The sequence below is a fragment of the Notothenia rossii genome, assembly GCF_949606895.1.
Source record: "Notothenia rossii genome assembly, chromosome: 3".
NCBI classification, from domain to species: domain Eukaryota; kingdom Metazoa; phylum Chordata; class Actinopteri; order Perciformes; family Nototheniidae; genus Notothenia; species Notothenia rossii.
The window spans coordinates 29,094,832-29,111,275 of record NC_136901.1 but is presented as its reverse complement, the minus strand read 5'-3'; the positions used below and the strand labels follow the sequence as shown (position 1 = coordinate 29,111,275).

The 16,444-nt window shown below is 39.7% G+C and overlaps 1 protein-coding gene across 1 annotated transcript; it reads right to left on the bottom strand.

Annotated features, from left to right (window-relative positions):
• Positions 1–6,947: 6,947 nt before the first annotated feature.
• Positions 6,948–15,954, bottom strand: myoz2a (myozenin 2a). Its single transcript, XM_079669858.1, has 6 exons — positions 15,392–15,954; positions 14,499–14,591; positions 12,839–13,005; positions 10,985–11,129; positions 8,167–8,350; positions 6,948–7,406 (listed from the first exon to the last, which is right to left on the bottom strand). Exons 2-6 carry the CDS (start codon positions 14,581–14,583, stop codon positions 7,181–7,183), a joined length of 807 nt encoding a protein of 268 aa, XP_079525984.1. The 5' UTR covers positions 14,584–14,591; positions 15,392–15,954; the 3' UTR covers positions 6,948–7,180.
• Between the last annotated feature and the right edge of the window lie 490 nt (positions 15,955–16,444).

The window sequence follows — 16,444 nt, the reverse complement described above, 5'->3', positions numbered from 1 at the left end:
TAATCATTTACCTGCCTGGTTATACCCCAACAATGTGAAGACAATAACCCTGATGATTATGAACAACTGGGAGCAGAGGAAAGTGATGTAAGACTCTTGTTACTCAAACACCATCTGCCTGATCCAGTTATATAAAGAAAGCAATGAGAGAGAGACGTGCAATTAAAGCTTTTCTCGCCTTTCTTTAGAGACCACTGAGTGTAATAGCCGCTCTCGTGTTTCATTGCTCAAGGCAAGGCAAGCTGAAACCACAGTTTCATTAGGAAAGATTATATTAATTAAAATAAGTAGTTTGGATTGCTTCCACAAGAGGGCATATTATATCGGATATATAATTCTGAGGCCATAAACCATACTTTCTTATCCTGCATTAATTTGTTTGCAAAAACAGTATATTAAGTTGTGCAATGGCTCTGGGTTAACCTGAATATGGAGTAGAAATATAGCCAACTGTTGGAATCCATCACAATTTATATATGACTGATTGCCCTTGCAAGCATGCACACATTTAGCTATTTGGACTGATTGCCTGAAAGGAGGACTCTCTTTAATATTCCAAATGTATTTTTTACAAATTCCAAACTGGCTTGTAAATAATCATTGTCAATTAGCTTGCCATTTAGATTGGCAATTATTAGACAAAAATCTGGCTTCAAATCAAGTATAGCCATTATTTGATTCAAGCTTTGTGTAACAGGGATGTTTCTTTCTTAAAATTAGCACAGTCACTCATTAATTTAGAGGAAACGGCAGTCACCGAGTGGGTGGGGTCCAGCCTTTCCCCAGGAAGTACTTAAAGAGCCCATTGAAGAGACAATACCATTTCCCTCCCTGCATATTTCCTCAAGGGACATATAATGCTTCCTCTAAAAGTGTAAAAAAGTTAAAGAGTGTAGTAATAATTAATTTGAGTGATGTGGGCATTTAAGTGTTTGATTTACCTTGTAAGACCACTCTGGTGGGGTGATGTTAAAAGATGAACAAAGAATATATATTTGGTTGGTGATCTGAGAGGATTCACATTACGATGTTGGACATTCCCACTGTGGCTGAAGGCTTTGAAGTGGTGCCAATGAATATCTTATACTCCCTTTAAATTATGGATCTGACGGCTGAAACAGATCAGTTCTTTAACAAGTTCCACAAACGTAAACTTTATTTTTCTGACCCCAGACAGCCTGAAGCTGCTGAATCTGACAATCTGCACCTGTCAGCATTACTCTGAGCCAAAAGTCTAAAAATGACCATATCATTGCACTGACACATCACTGACTGCTGCCATGCACTCTGAATGACTTCTGCAGAAGAGGATCTCCTTGGTTTTCTGAAATGATTGTACAGTGTTACAGTGTTCAATCCTATTACAAAGAATATTGGGGGATTTTGTACTTTCTAAACAAGACATTTAAAGCATTTGAGAAACTAGAATTGACGTTTTTTTAAAATAATCTAGAAAATATAATTTTAAAATGAAGCTATCTGTTTAACTCTTTAAAAATGAGATCAAATTGTTCTCAAACTCAAGACAAACAGCCCAACAAACCATACACAAGTTAGATGCTACAGTAAAGGGCATATTTAATTTAAGATTAATTAGCAAGACTTTGCCAGCTCTGCAAGGAGAGTGTGCACAGTGAAAGCCCCGCTGAGAGCCGGTGCGACCGCCCTGACTTCTCACCTTGAAAGCCCCAAAGAGCAACACAATATCTGCTGAACACAGTAATAAACAAATGACAAACCCTCTTTGTCTTTTTATTATTCACCAGCATCAACAACACACACATCATGTTTGAGTTTACTTTTAATGTGTTTCTTTCTCCCTCTCGCTGGCTGTCAATGTGTTTGTCTGTTAGATGGATTCATTGATGTTCTTGATTGGGTCACTGAGCAGCTAAATTCCATTTCAGCCCAAATGTGCTGTGCCAGTGGAAGTTGGATATTTTTAGCACTGTTGTCTGGCTTTTCAATCCATACTTACTGGATTCAAATGGAAAGTGGGGCAACACTACCAAAACAGTACAACTTTTTCAAAATAAATCAGCTTTGTCCTTTTTAGACCAAAGTCACAAAATGAACCACACAATGTTCAATTATATAAATTAATCTGATTAATCATAAAGAAAAAATCAATTTCATTAATATTTTCTAATGGGAAAGCGTGTATTGTGGGAAGAAATATATGTGTTCCAATAAATCCACAGCTTCTTCTGCTGCTGCTCTCTTCTGCAACTAACATTTAAGCATCTAATTAAAATGTAAACTTAATCTGCTCCTGTCTCAGCCAGGGTAATAATAAATGTTCTAGTTTGTGTGTGTGTGTTTTTGTACACACACTCAGAACTGGTATCATGGGAAATGCAAATAATTCCAATGGAACAGCTTGTACTAAGGAAAAGAAATGTAAGGACACAAGTTTTCCTGACCACGCACGTAAACACAAACAAATATGGATATTTGTCGGTCGTGTTCAAACTGTGAAGGGTGAGCATTAACGTCATGCCACTTTTGTCACTTTCTGCAAAAATTGCACAAGGTGGAATGGCTGAACAAAACAAAGCTTGTTATGTTTTCTGTGCACACCAATCGTTGTGTTGCTATTGAATTACTACTAATGAGGAAGCACACAGTGGTGAATGCCCTGTTGTTACGTAAGAGATTAGACATGCTCCAACGCCACAATGAGGGCCACGGGGAGGCGTTGCTCTCAGGCAGTTTCTAATATATTTAACCGGATATTCAAATCCAGTAATAATGAGTTTTATAAAACCAAACCACTCTCAGTTTTTCTCAGTCAGCTCTTTCTGAGGACTTTTTGTTCTATCCAGTACACTCCTTAAATGTAGCTTCTGGGAATTAATTTCAGTGGAATTTCAAAATAAGGGCCTGCAGAAAACACAGAATCATTTATAAGAACTTATCCTTTTGTACATCTTGTAAAACATTTAATTGAATGTGTGTCATAATGATGACTGAGCATTACCACAATCACAGCATCATTTCAAGAGGAAAGACTCTTCTTCTTTTCTAACCCCTGAGCAGGGCCGTGCTCATTGTTTTACTGCAGAAAAGTGGATGACATAAGCATCATTTTTTGGCAATTGATCATGTTACATTAATTCTGGAGTGCAGCCAAAGGGGTGACTGTGATCTATTTCTCTGCTGTGTTTGCCGTATCCACGGTAGCTGCAGCGTGCAGGTGAAACATGCTGCTGCCTCACTGCTGTCTGTTAGGGAAAGTAAGACCCTTCATTAACCAAGATTAGGCACATTCATTATTCCTATCATCAAACATTAGCCATGTCCTCTCTTTCTTCGCATTAAAGACATTTAAAGCTGCTCTTTCTCAGCTATATCAGATGATAAAGCAGCGTTTCATTTGTCACCTGAAGGTCTTGGAACAACTTTTGTTGTGTTAGCAAGTTAATAATTCTCCATTGACTATTAACCAAAGAGAGGATGTTAACAAATATTGAGCAGTGAGGAATATAGATGAGCCCCTGAGGTGAAAGTCAGCGACTGGATTACTGCGAGAGAACTAGGCTCTAATTGGTCTCGAGGGCTTTTGCAAGTCAACAGGAACACAGTCTTGAAAGTTCATTCGTCCAAACAGGCTAATTGCTCCCTGGCTGTGTGCATTCTTCCATAAAGTGGTTTCTACAGAGGGGACTCTCTGTGCACTTAACCTCTCTGCACTTGATGAAAATGAGTGCACATTGCTCAACAATCATTTTCTGTATTTGTTTGTTTATCTCCGACATACGTACACACAGACAGACCAAGCATCTGTTTCAGGATGACCGTGCGCAGGCATCCACTCTGCTGACACTGATGGATTGAGCATTTTCTCAGAGTGGACACAGTTCAACCCCTTGCGTCATTTCACCTCATTTCAGGAGAGGAATGTGTGCCTCTACACCCTTCACCTCACCTGCAACTCAACACCGCCCGCTGACCCCTGGGATGCTTTATTTTCATTTATATTTTTAGATATCCCATTGGGCTTTGCTCTTTCCTGTGGGAATGAACACCTGCTGCACACATCCATCAGGCTGGACAAATCCACCACCACATGACAAAGACATGGACTAAAATGTTGACACACCATTAGCCGTTTATGGATTTTGATGTCAGTATGGTCACTTTAACACAACATCACAAGGTTAACCCCAGATTTACAACATGTCTGGTAGAACATTTGAGTATAAACTGGACAAAAAATCTAACTGAAGACAATATGTGAACTGAAAACCTTCGACAAAGCAATACCATGGCTGTCCATACTCACAGAAGTGCTCCTGGGATATTGGTTGGTCAACCTTTCAGGAGTGTGTGTCAGCAGCAGGCTGCAGACTCGGGGCCCGCTGCTGTGTGTGCAGATGGAAACCCGAGGGACTTTAGCTTTAAACATGACAGTGAATGCCACAGCAGCAGAGTCGATGTTAACTGCTGATAAATAGGTGAAGGCCAGCTGCTCAAACACACTGAGGGTACAACACATCAGAGGTCACATGAGTTACATTCTCAAATTTGATGACTCGAGACTCAACTTGACAAAATAAGAAAGATTTGCAACTCAACTTGGACTCAAACATAAATGACTGGTGACTTTAGTGAAACTTGGGAGTCTCTGCTTGAAAATACTTGATACCTTCCCATAAGTGAAAAGATAAGAAAAGTATGCCATGAATCATTATTTTCCTGAATCGACTACCATTAATGCTTTTCATTCCACAGTATATTGACACCTAATTACCCAAGTCCATTTAGTGTAAACTGATCTGATTAAATTGCAGATAAAAACCTTTATGTGGCTGAGCATCAGATGAATGATACCAATGATAATTCTTTAAGTGTAGACAAAACAGTGTGTCTCAACAAAAAATGTATTGCAGTATGCAAAACATGCAAGTGAAATCAATTACAGACAGAGATGTATTATTACATTATTATACATTTCAGGACTTTGGATTTGCAACAAATTAGCTGAATTATGTAATGTTGTCAAATCTTGTTTTGCAAAAAACAAACCACTTATGTGTTTGTGTTGTTTCTCCCTCCTATTAAAGCACTTTTAAAGGATTGCCCTGGATTTTAGCTGACCAATCCCCCACCATGCTATCACCTCACTGTCCCTGATGCTCTTATCCTCAGAGATTTAGGAGGACTAAGCATGTGGGGAGGCTCAAAGACTCTACAAGATTGCAACTTCATCCTTTCAGTGTGGGACACTCACTCCATACAGGCCGCTGATTGTCCAGAGCCCTCACAGTTTAATATACTCTATGCTGTGCCATCACATGCCAAAGCAAACAGCTTGAGGGGAAACTGGTTATAGTCAATGATCGAATTGTCTGGCTCCCAAACACCCAGCCCGCCCTGATCTCACTGCCAATTATATTTCCATTGTTGCATTTGGATAATGGCTACAATCAGAGTTCACAGAGAGGTCATGCCTGCCCTTGATAAACTCGGCTCGATACTTGCTGTAGTTCTTGGCACACTGTGGGATGTTGGGTAGTGAACTCACCGTCCTCCTGAAGAGAGGAATTCAAAAAGGGAACGGCACATTCCTAAGGGTCTCCGTCGGAGGCGAGGAATGCTGATGCTGGACTAAAGTACGTCTGGAGGAAGTCTGAAAGCATTTACTAAATAATTTTAGAGAAAGAGAGGATGTTAAAACTAAATTTACATCCTTGCTTCTAGCTGGTCAAACGCATTTCCATTTAAGTAACTTGCAGGATGAAGCGTACTGTTTTGTTACAAATGGGTATTCATCCAGTTAGGAAAAACTAATCAAACATGTATAAATCATATGCATCCACAAAGAAGAATGAAAAGAACAACATATACAAGAAAAAATAACCTAAAAAGAAAGTGATGTTGGTGTTGGACAGATTACACTAATCCCATTGATATTGAATTTAAGTCAATCTATGATAAGTATTCACAGGAGACCAATTTAAGTTACTGTTTATCTCCACATAGAGTTTTGCTGGATTTGTATGCAGTGCAGTACAATGAGTCAAGTGGTAAATCAATGTTTAAAATGGCAACACAAGATAAGAAAAACACCTTAACAGATTTGAATGAAGGTGATTTAAAAAAGATTCACTGACCTGGTATAACAAGCAGAATGAAATAATTGTTTTTAGGAGCCCTTCTTGCGCTTTGAAAACCTCTTCTTTAAAATGTCAAAGCACTTTTAATCACAGGTGAATGTGCTCTGCCTTTAACCTTGGACTCAAATGGTCAGTGATTACACAGAGAGATTAAGATACTGGTAACGGAAAAGGGAAGTGGAGCTTTCAAATATTTGAACTTGTCCACTCAGGCTTTCTTCACATAATAAAATATCACGGTTTTTAAAGAAGCAGTCAAAAATATGATTAGGTATTGAAGACAGTAAATAGACACATCAGAGCAACTGTATTTCTCAAACTTACTTTCAGTCAGACAGTACAGTCAGTAAGTACATAGTTTATATAAGGACTCAGCAACTCTAAATTGAAAGACAAGCTGAATCATTGTGAACAGCTCTTGTAAAACCTGTTGCTAACTTTCAGTCAGTCATGTTTGTTTGTTTGTTTGTTTAAGCCTGTAATGTCAGCAATGAGTTCTTAAGTGTTGTCATAATACCATACGCGCAGCGCAGATAAGGAGTGGGCACAGCTCATCAAGCGTATGTGTCTCTCACATTAAAGGTGAGAGACACATCCTTCACGTCGTTGAAAATCATTTCATTTGTCAGGCGTGTAACCTCGGGACGTGTCTCACATGTATCTCTGCTCTCTCACATCATGCCGCAAGTAATGGCTTAGCATACCACTTTAACACACATCGTTCACTCAAGTGCTCCTTCAGTGTCGCTCACACACTCAATGTGAAATGATCACCTGGGGGTATGCTGTGGAGTAAGATACAGATGAAAAATAAAAAGAGAAAAAAAGTTTGTTGTTTCTACACAATTTTATTGAGCAAAAAGATCAAATACTCTTATGCACATTAATATACAATAAACTACTCCAGTGGTGTCCCTGCTTAATGTACAGGATCATTCAAGTGCAACAGCTCACATCCCTGAGAATAGGATGCTGCATACATGGCAGCATGATAACCTGACAGCAACATATTACCCCCCCCCTCCCGGACCTCTGTGAATCTCTGTGACCTCACTCTGCGTTCAAAGGTCGTCTGACTCAGGGATGAGCATGGGGTCGAGGGGAACAGCGGGGAGGGGGAGTGGATCGCCTGTCGACACCCAGCCCAGAGCGGATCTGTTGAAGGAGGGTCGATCCTCCCCTGCGTCGCCCTGCAGCTCAGGACACTCGGAGAGGGGCTCAACCTGCAGGGTATGGATGGGCACAGGTCGGGAAGCCTTGCCGAAGCCCCCGAACGGAGTGGCCACCCTGGAGGTGATGGAGTGACAGCGCTTTAATGAGAGGGACTACAGTGACATCTGAAGTGATCCGACTAATTAAAGACAAACAAAGACTCTGACCAGAGGACTAAGAGAGCTGCTGTTGAGAGAGGAGCTCACTTTGATTCATTTTAAATTATATGAAGGGCAGTACTTTTTGTTCACTCAGCATGTGTGTGCAACTTAAAGCAACTCAGTGTCAGTTTTTATATCACAAAATGAGTCAACATGTCCATATATCACACCCTTAATCAATTCAATCAACCTTGTCCCCTACAGAATTACATTCCCATACAACTACAAATCTTCTTCTGGTTTACACTTGCAGTTTGAAACTTGTAAAGGTTGGAGACTGACAAAAACCCAACAAAACGTGGTTAGGTTGAGTAAAAGATGATGGTTTGGCTTGAAATAAGCAAGTGTGTTCACATCACATATACATGTTTCTCTGTTCAGGAGGGGTACATCAGACTACTAAATAACCCAATGACGACTAAATACAAGCACAATTTGCAATTGCTTTACAACTCACTATCAGTAGGCTGATTTAAAACAACTCATATACTGCATTGATGTATAATTAGAATTTAGAATGATTAGTTCTTCATATTACCTCTTTTAACATCATCCCATAATCCCCAACGTTACATAGGCTCACTTGAAATAAAAGATATGCTTAATTCAGTTGACATGCATCTTGTAGACTGTAATATTATTGAATACTTGCTGTCCAGGTGTGAAGTTGTTACCTGTTGAAGCTCTTGAAGCCCGGCAGTTCAGGTCGTGGCTCGGGCTCAGATAACTGGAGGTTCATGGTCTGAGCCAGGGAGGGGTCACTGATGATGGCCTGCTGCCAGGGGGAGTGGTAGGACTTTGGCACAGATGTACTGTTGAACTTCTCTGGAGGGATGTCTTTCAGAGGACCCCCGTAGCCTGCAGGGTGTACAGCAGAGACACAGGGTTAGTTAGGATACACATAAACAGAGCTTAAAGAAACATGCTGTCCCAAGACATTCTTCTCTTTGATTTCCTTTTGTGAGAAAAGCTCACAGAAACAAAAGAACAGGAGTGAATGCGTCTGCTGGTTTATAACCATATGATTTTAAAAGTTACTGAATGTAAAAAAATACTTCTTGTTACTACATGAAGTATTAAATGCAATTGAAGCATTGATAGCAAAAGTTATATCATTATATTTTTGATTTGGATGGCGATATCCTTCAGTTATGTTCTGTTTCTTTCCATGATTTGATATTGCATACTATTCTAAACATAGGTGTTTAATAGTTAACTTTTGCACCACGTTGTACAATGTGCGTTGGCAAAAAAGTTAAGGAGAGATGGATGAGAGACATTTTCAGGAAAGAGCGGAATTTGGCAGAAAGTCGATTTTTGTAGAATTTGCATTGAAATGTCTTAAAACATCAATGTGTGTTCATATTTAAATAACTAAATAAAATATGTTGTTGTTAACATGTAGGTCTATATAACAATAGAAGTGTCTTTTTTCCCCTGTATATGTTAAAGTTCACAGCAAAACAAATGAAGGGGCCTCCTCGCTGTAATTCAGTGTGTTTGTGTGTGTGTGCGTGTGCGCGTGCGTGTGTGTGATGATGGGAAAGGCCTTTCCAAAGCACTATCCTTCAAACCCGGCTGCACTCAGGGGGGCTCTGCCTGCTGAGCCTTACATAACGTGGGGCGTCGTGTCACGTCCTAACCTCTCACAGAGAACAATCCCCCTTCCTGGGTTTATGTTCTGCCCGAGGAGGAAGCAGGAGAGACCAAACACACCCGCGGGGAGGTGTACGGAACTCGGGGAGAGGAATCTAAAACATAAAAGATTTTCTGAGGCCATGGAATATTGTTCCTGTGGTTGTACATTTGGCTCGGTTGATATTTGTGTGGGAAAGGACTGTCACACAGTCTGTGCTCTGTGTGTGGAGATAAAAGGCCTGAGAGAAACAGCACAGAGGCTTTCTGTGCAGAAATGTTCTTTACAGCTTTCGAAAACATTCAAACGTGGCAGAATTTTTTATGACGGCCTCAAGCAGACACTTATATCTTTGTTTGGAGAATGGTACGAAACAATTCAAATGAGCATAAATCTATGTTACATATATTTGCTTATTCCTAAGTTTGACTTATCTCGATTTCATCTGTTTTCTATTTCTTTTCATGTTACAAGTATGTTGCACTGCAGAAGGAGTCTGTTCAGATTTTCATTGCCAAAACTACTCTGCAGCTATTCTGCTCATGACAATAAAAGCCTTTGGATCCTTTTTTGGGGTTCTAGCAGCTATGTGTCCTATGGTTAATTATCATAATGTTGTTTCAGCATCTTCTCTGCCAATTCTTGTCTAATTATAGCTATTATCTAAAACATATCACTGTAGCCTAGTAGAGATGTTTTGCAGTCGAGGCTTGGAAAATGCACCCCTGGCTGGAAGCTATTTAAAGAGTTCCTACCATTCGATACCTAATGCTGTCTGGCCTGATTTCAGAGTGACTTCATTAAGATTGAAGGTTGGTGTCCGGTCCTGAGCTCCAGAAATAACAGCCCCCCCCCTCAACTCGTTCAGCCTTTCACCTCCCTAAACCAGTATCGGTTTTGTGTCAACTGGGCAGAATTGAGCCACGAGGGAGGAAGTGAGTGCAAAGCTTGATGCTATCAGTGGCACGGGACGCAAACAGGAAACACTTCCCGTGGGTAAAACTCTTTTTTAAGAGATGGTCAAATCAGATTCTAACGAGGAGGAGGAGAGAGAGAGGAATGTGGAGGAGTAGCTCTGAAACAAAGGAAAGGGAGGAAGATAGAAAGGAGACAGGCGGGGAGAAAACCTGTAATCATGTTGTGACTGCACCTGGCAGATTCCAGGCTTAAAGAAAATGTTTTTCTACATGATCAAAGCTGCGAGTACACACAATGAGAAACAGTTGAATCCTTATCAAACCCCACGGCACATCCAGTGCTTTGTGGAGAGCACACAGTCTCCTCCAGGAGCTTTTGTACTGTACATTCATTACAGTACATAAAACACTTGCCAAATCATCCCAAACATCTTAATAAATCCCAAACTGTGCGCGATATAACAGAGGCTAAAGTAGATAAGATGCTCTGCTCAATGGAAAGGAGTTCCTGTTGTATATAGGGAGCAGGGATGACATAATTCGTGTATGCTGACCCGAAAGTTAACATCGGATGTGCTCCCTCGGGAAAAGGCAGATGGCATTCTTTCTATTGACTAATGTTAGGCTATAAAGAAACTACAGCACGATCACCCGACTTCACGTCACCACCGCTAAGCTAAAGGTGGCTTGACGACATTAAGTAGTCTCATTTAGACACAAGGTCACAATTACCGTTTTAACTTCACTAGTGGGGTATTTACTCATGTACATTCGAACAAACTTTGACTCCCACAGGAGGGAACAGGAAGAGCTAAAATGCTAACTATTTCTTGCACCAGTCTATTGTTCAGAAACAGACTAAAGGTCACTGAGTGGGTAGAGGTCAGCTGCAGCACCTGCTTCGGGTTTCGGTCATTGAGCGGTGCTATCAGTTCTTACCTGGGGCTATGCTTTCTGGATTTGGCTTCATGGTCGTGTCAGGCGTATCGTTTGGCACAGCAAGCGTCTGGTTCACTTCCATGTTGTTCTCGCCGTTTTGGCCAGCTGTGGCACAGCCATTCTGAGTTTGCAAAACGATTGTGTTCTAAAAGAAAGGTAAGGCAAAAATCATTGAGTGGAAAGAAAACATCCAAAATCCACACTGAGGAGTTTATTTGACTAACTTCATGTATTTGGGTCTGTAGATTTCTCCTTAATTCAACTCAAGTTAGCATTATATGATGCCACGTTTGCATAACAAATTATATAAATATTTCAGAAATATTATAATCCTCTGAATGTAAGTAAATCATTTGTATTAAGTGTAATGTCCATATCCATTACAGTAGCTAACATTTTGAATATATTGACCTGTAGTGTCTCCCCTAAACACATTTTTACCTGCATGGTATGGAAATGTAGATGTTTACATTTTCCTTTTTGATTTAAAAGGAAAAACGGATTATATTTTTGAAAGAGTATTTAATAGGATTGAAAGCTCAAAACTGTAGTAGACCTTTTAGTGAGATTGTCTAATCAAAAAATGCTCATGGCACAGTGGATTATTGTTTGATGAACAGCAAAAATAATTAATTACATCTGAATGTCGTATTTGGATCCATTAAATTAAAATGGAAAATATGATTTGCATGCTCAGTGACTCATTAGCTTTTTTTAGGTTTGTGTATTCTTTACAATGCTGCAGCTGTATTTTTGTGTTTTAGAAATACAACAGAGACACTGTCTGTGTGCCCACTTTTCTCCAACATTACAAACATTGTTCTGCGGGCTGAGCAAAGCTTTCATCCGTCTGAAGGATATTTAGGATTATTAACTTTCTCAGGAAATGTTGACAACTTGAAACAAAATCCCTCCGAGCAATAAACAAACCAGAGATATTCTCACTTCAAAGATGAGTCCAGAAACCTCCCCGGAGCATAATAATTATAATCTATGAACTTCATGAGAGCCCAGACAAATACACAAAGCCACTACACAGCTAAATGAAAGAGGATTTAACTAGTGTTGCTAACTCATTAGATACAATAATGAGAAACTTAGTTAATTTATAGTACAGAAATTGCTTTATGTGTGACCAGGTAAGAAAGCTAAGATAAGCTCTTCTGGGAAAGAAAACGCCGACTTGGCATCAATGCACTAAAGGACATTAATAAGGTTTCTTATGACCATAATTTATAACTACTCTGTGCTGTGCCACTCCATGTGTGTACACGAGTCAAATAAACACTTCAAGTGCTCAATCTTTCCCACATATTCTATGTCCGGATGTAAGGTATTGTGTGAATGTTTTGAGTGATGGAGGGAAAAGATGTGGGGAAAAGGATAAACATTCCTGAAAAAAAACATAGTGCTCTGATAGTGTTACAGTCAATGCTTTATCAAAGTGTGTTTTTCAAATCCATAATAATGTACTTTGAATTTATGTGTATTAAAAAAACATCTACGGATTTAATTTCCCTTCTAAAGAATTATAAACATATATAATCCTATTAGATTAGTTGTCTATACTTTAGATTAGATATACTCATGATTCCAATTTGGAATTATTATTTTCAGTTTTTAGGATTGGGATGTCTTTTTTTTTTACAACTTTGATTATAGAAAGCTTTATTTTATTTATTTTTTTGGATTTTGTTTTTGGGGGAACATTTTTATTAGAAAGCTACAGACAGAATAAATCCCATTGTCAGCCATTTTCTTAATGCTTAATATATGGGGGTGTCATTAAAGTGCTTCAGAGTTGTGTTTCCCCATGCATATATGTTTTTGTATGTCTTCATCATATTGTCTTACATTGATCTGGATGTTGGTTTGGTTCTGGATGCTCTCGAAAGTGTATTTCTCCGAGCGTCTCTGGCGCATCTTGAAGAGGCGTGAGCCGCGGTTCGAGGCGAGGGAAAGCTCCTCCAGCATGATGTCCTTCGGCATGTTCACTTTCCTCCCAAGATCCATCTCCACATCTGGACACAAGGAGACAAACAAAGAGCTTGTGTGTACAATATAAACGTGTAAATTGATCTGATTTCTGACAAGACAAATGTATTTTCCTTTCTCCGATACTCCCACCTATCGAACCTCATTGAACACAAATTATATTCACACAGAAACAGCTCTGAACACTGCTGACTTGGTACTCCTGCCATTATGATGAATGAGCAATTATCTGCCCTCCTAATCCTCTCATGTCTGCTGCTTGTTTTGTGGTTAGCGTGCTTGCTACTGCATACTGATCATGGATATGTCACAGACCTATGTCCAAGAGTGAGGCCAATAATTAGCCAGAATATCTCTCAGCTGTCAGTAGCCTTCAGGCCCTGCCACACAGTTGTCCTCGCCCTGAAATAGCGTGTTCAAACGGACAAAGGGATTAGTTACTTTGGCCCATAAAAACATTCATTTGCTTATTTATAGTCGTGTTCGTAGAAGGGAGGGTTGGCAGCTGCTGCATTGGTCAATGTAGGACTCTAACTTTCTATGAAGGCACGTGTGCAGCAACGGGAACATGTCTGAGAAGAATTAAATGTGAACTCTAAGCAATGGTGTTAAATCTATAAGGGAAATGTAGGATGGCAAGATGTGAGGAAGAAGAGAGAAGGTTTTGAAGTCATTTTTTGAGCTAATTCCTATCTGTTATTATACACATATAGTAATTTATATTTAAACTTTATACATAATTTGACATAGATTGTGCTTTTTTTGTTGAGGACATATATTATATTACATATCTTTATTATGATAGTGATGACACAATTTCTTGTTGAGATTGTTTTGACTAAGATTTGAGGACTAATCTTTAGATAAATATGTTAGAAACAGAAGCCGACAACCTTCTCATCCAAGTTGGGTTGGTATTCAAGATATTTTAAATGCTTCTCCTCAATTAGTAGCTTATTTCAGATCCACTCAGAACATCAACATCTGCATAAAACACAGACTTTATAACTTTATACAGTTTATGCTCTAAACGCAGACGTAAACATCCCACTAAGGGAATCTAACTTTGCACAATCTTCCTTTTGTTATACAGCTATCAAGCATTGGAATATGCTTCCAGCTAAGCATAAAACGTGCAAGAACTTAGCATAAAACAAACAAATATTGAGTCTTGTCAACAAACATTTTAAATTGATTAATTAAAATGTTATAGTTACTGATATGTGTGCAGGTATTTGAATTGTATAGATGTGTACTTTGATCTGATTTATAATTGTTAGTTTGATAGACACTTTGTAAGTGTTTGTTGATAGTTATGTGTTTACCTGCCCAGGGACTGTCGATGGAAATGAGCTAGTTCTGGCATCACTTCTCCTTTTGAGATGATTGTGTTTATACTGTATGCATGGTCCTTGTTTAATAATGACATAATAATAAGCAAAGAAAGGATGCAACAGGAGGAGCTGAGAGGTCAGAGGGATCAGGAAACAAGGAAGTGAAGAGGAAACGATGGAGCTACCTTCCTCCATGGATTGAACCTCCCTGCAGATTGCTGCCGCCTGCATCTTCCTCTCGCTGGTCGTCATGGTAGAGAACTGAGACATGGCGGCCCCTGAGGGAGAGGAGGGTGAGACCCAGAGGAGACAAAGCCCATCAGTACAAGCTGTTCAAACACACAAAGAGACACAAAAGCAAGACACCAGGGCTGCATGTTGACCATCGATTGGACAACATTGAACACCCACACCACACGCACATACCTAGAAGCAGATAGGATTTATTGGGGCAGTGAAAAGGGCAAAGTTAGCACATCCCTTTAAATAACCTTGGGCTGTTAAATGCCAAGCACATGCTCTTCAGACATGGCAACCAGCTGTGTCAGGGCTCTGGGAATCAATATGTTTGAAATTACACAAGTGGGCTGAAAGGACACAAACAGAGAACATGGAGTAGTCACAGCAACACACACACACACACACACACACACACACACACACACACACACACACACACACACACACACACACACACACACACACACACACACACACACACACACACACACACACACACACGAAAGTTTACACCGCGGTGTCAGAGAACACAAAGGTCTCATGTTCACAACGTTCCTTAAAGGAACAAAAGAGCTTTTCATAGCCGGGGTACATTCAACAAGCAAATCACTTCAGCATTAGGAAATCATTGGCTGAGCAGATAACAGGCTAACATGTTACTTTTATCTTCAATAAAATCAGCATTTTCCACATAAAAAATCCAAAGCAATACGAGACCAGCATGCATTCATAAAAAAATGTAAAGAAAGTAGAACAACTGACATGAGACGAGCTGTGTGACTGACAAGAAAATTAATCATGTTTGAGAGTGAGACAGCACACCTGTGGGAGGGCTTACCTGTCCTGAGGACCCTCAGGGAGGAGTCTGGAACAGCGTTTGTCTCCACAGGTAGGAAGTCAGAAAGCAGAGAGGGTCACACTGGGTAGTGGACCCAAGTGGGTGCTGGTGCTCCCCGGCACTGGGCTTGTGTTGGGGAGGGGGGCTTGTGTTGGGGAGGGGGACTGGATGAGTGGGTGGGTGTCAGTCAGACTGGTGTCATTGGTATTTAGTTCACAGGCAGAGGAGGGACTAAATTTAGACCACTACTGCTCACTCTGCTCTCCATGTAGCTGTCTCTATGCTGCCAGTATAAGATGAGATATATCACTGGTTTCAAACAGGAGGACTTAAACGTACAAGTATTTACATTAGATCAATCTGCATTATTAGATTACATTATTTCTTGTTGGCGTGGTGTATGAAATGTCAGAAAGAGTCCATCCCATTTTCTTGAAGTCCAAGGAGATGTCTTTAAATGTACTCAGTATCTCACTTTTATATGATATACAACAGAGAGAAGCATTCTAAAAAATGTGGATGAAAATTACCTAGGTGGTGATTCTTTTTCTATTTGATCAGTTGACAAATTGTTGCAGTTATAACTTAATGGGGTACTTCTGCAGTTCATTATGCATGTATGAAAATGCTTTAAGATCAGATTAGAAAATAGAGGTATGAATTCATGTTACGTTCATGATAAATGTTAATAAAACCATCGAAGGATTAGACATCCATCTTCTGTAAACCCAAATTATCTATCATGAACGCACGCATAACCAACGTAAACATTCGTTGATTTGTCTGAAAGTGATTATTCTAACACAACATCCAGTTTATATATAGTTGTGCTTCATATGTGGAAACAATACAAATTATAATTATAACTATTTGCATCTAAAGAGATCAATAATCTGTTGCAATCTTGCAACATTGGAAAAGCACCTCGGGCTGAAAGCACTCTTTGAAAGCACTGACAAAGCTTTAACATCACAAATAAATCAGTTTTAGCTGCAGTTGTCTTCATCAGTGCACAGCTTAAAGTAAATATATGCAGGGCCATAGTGTGGGAAC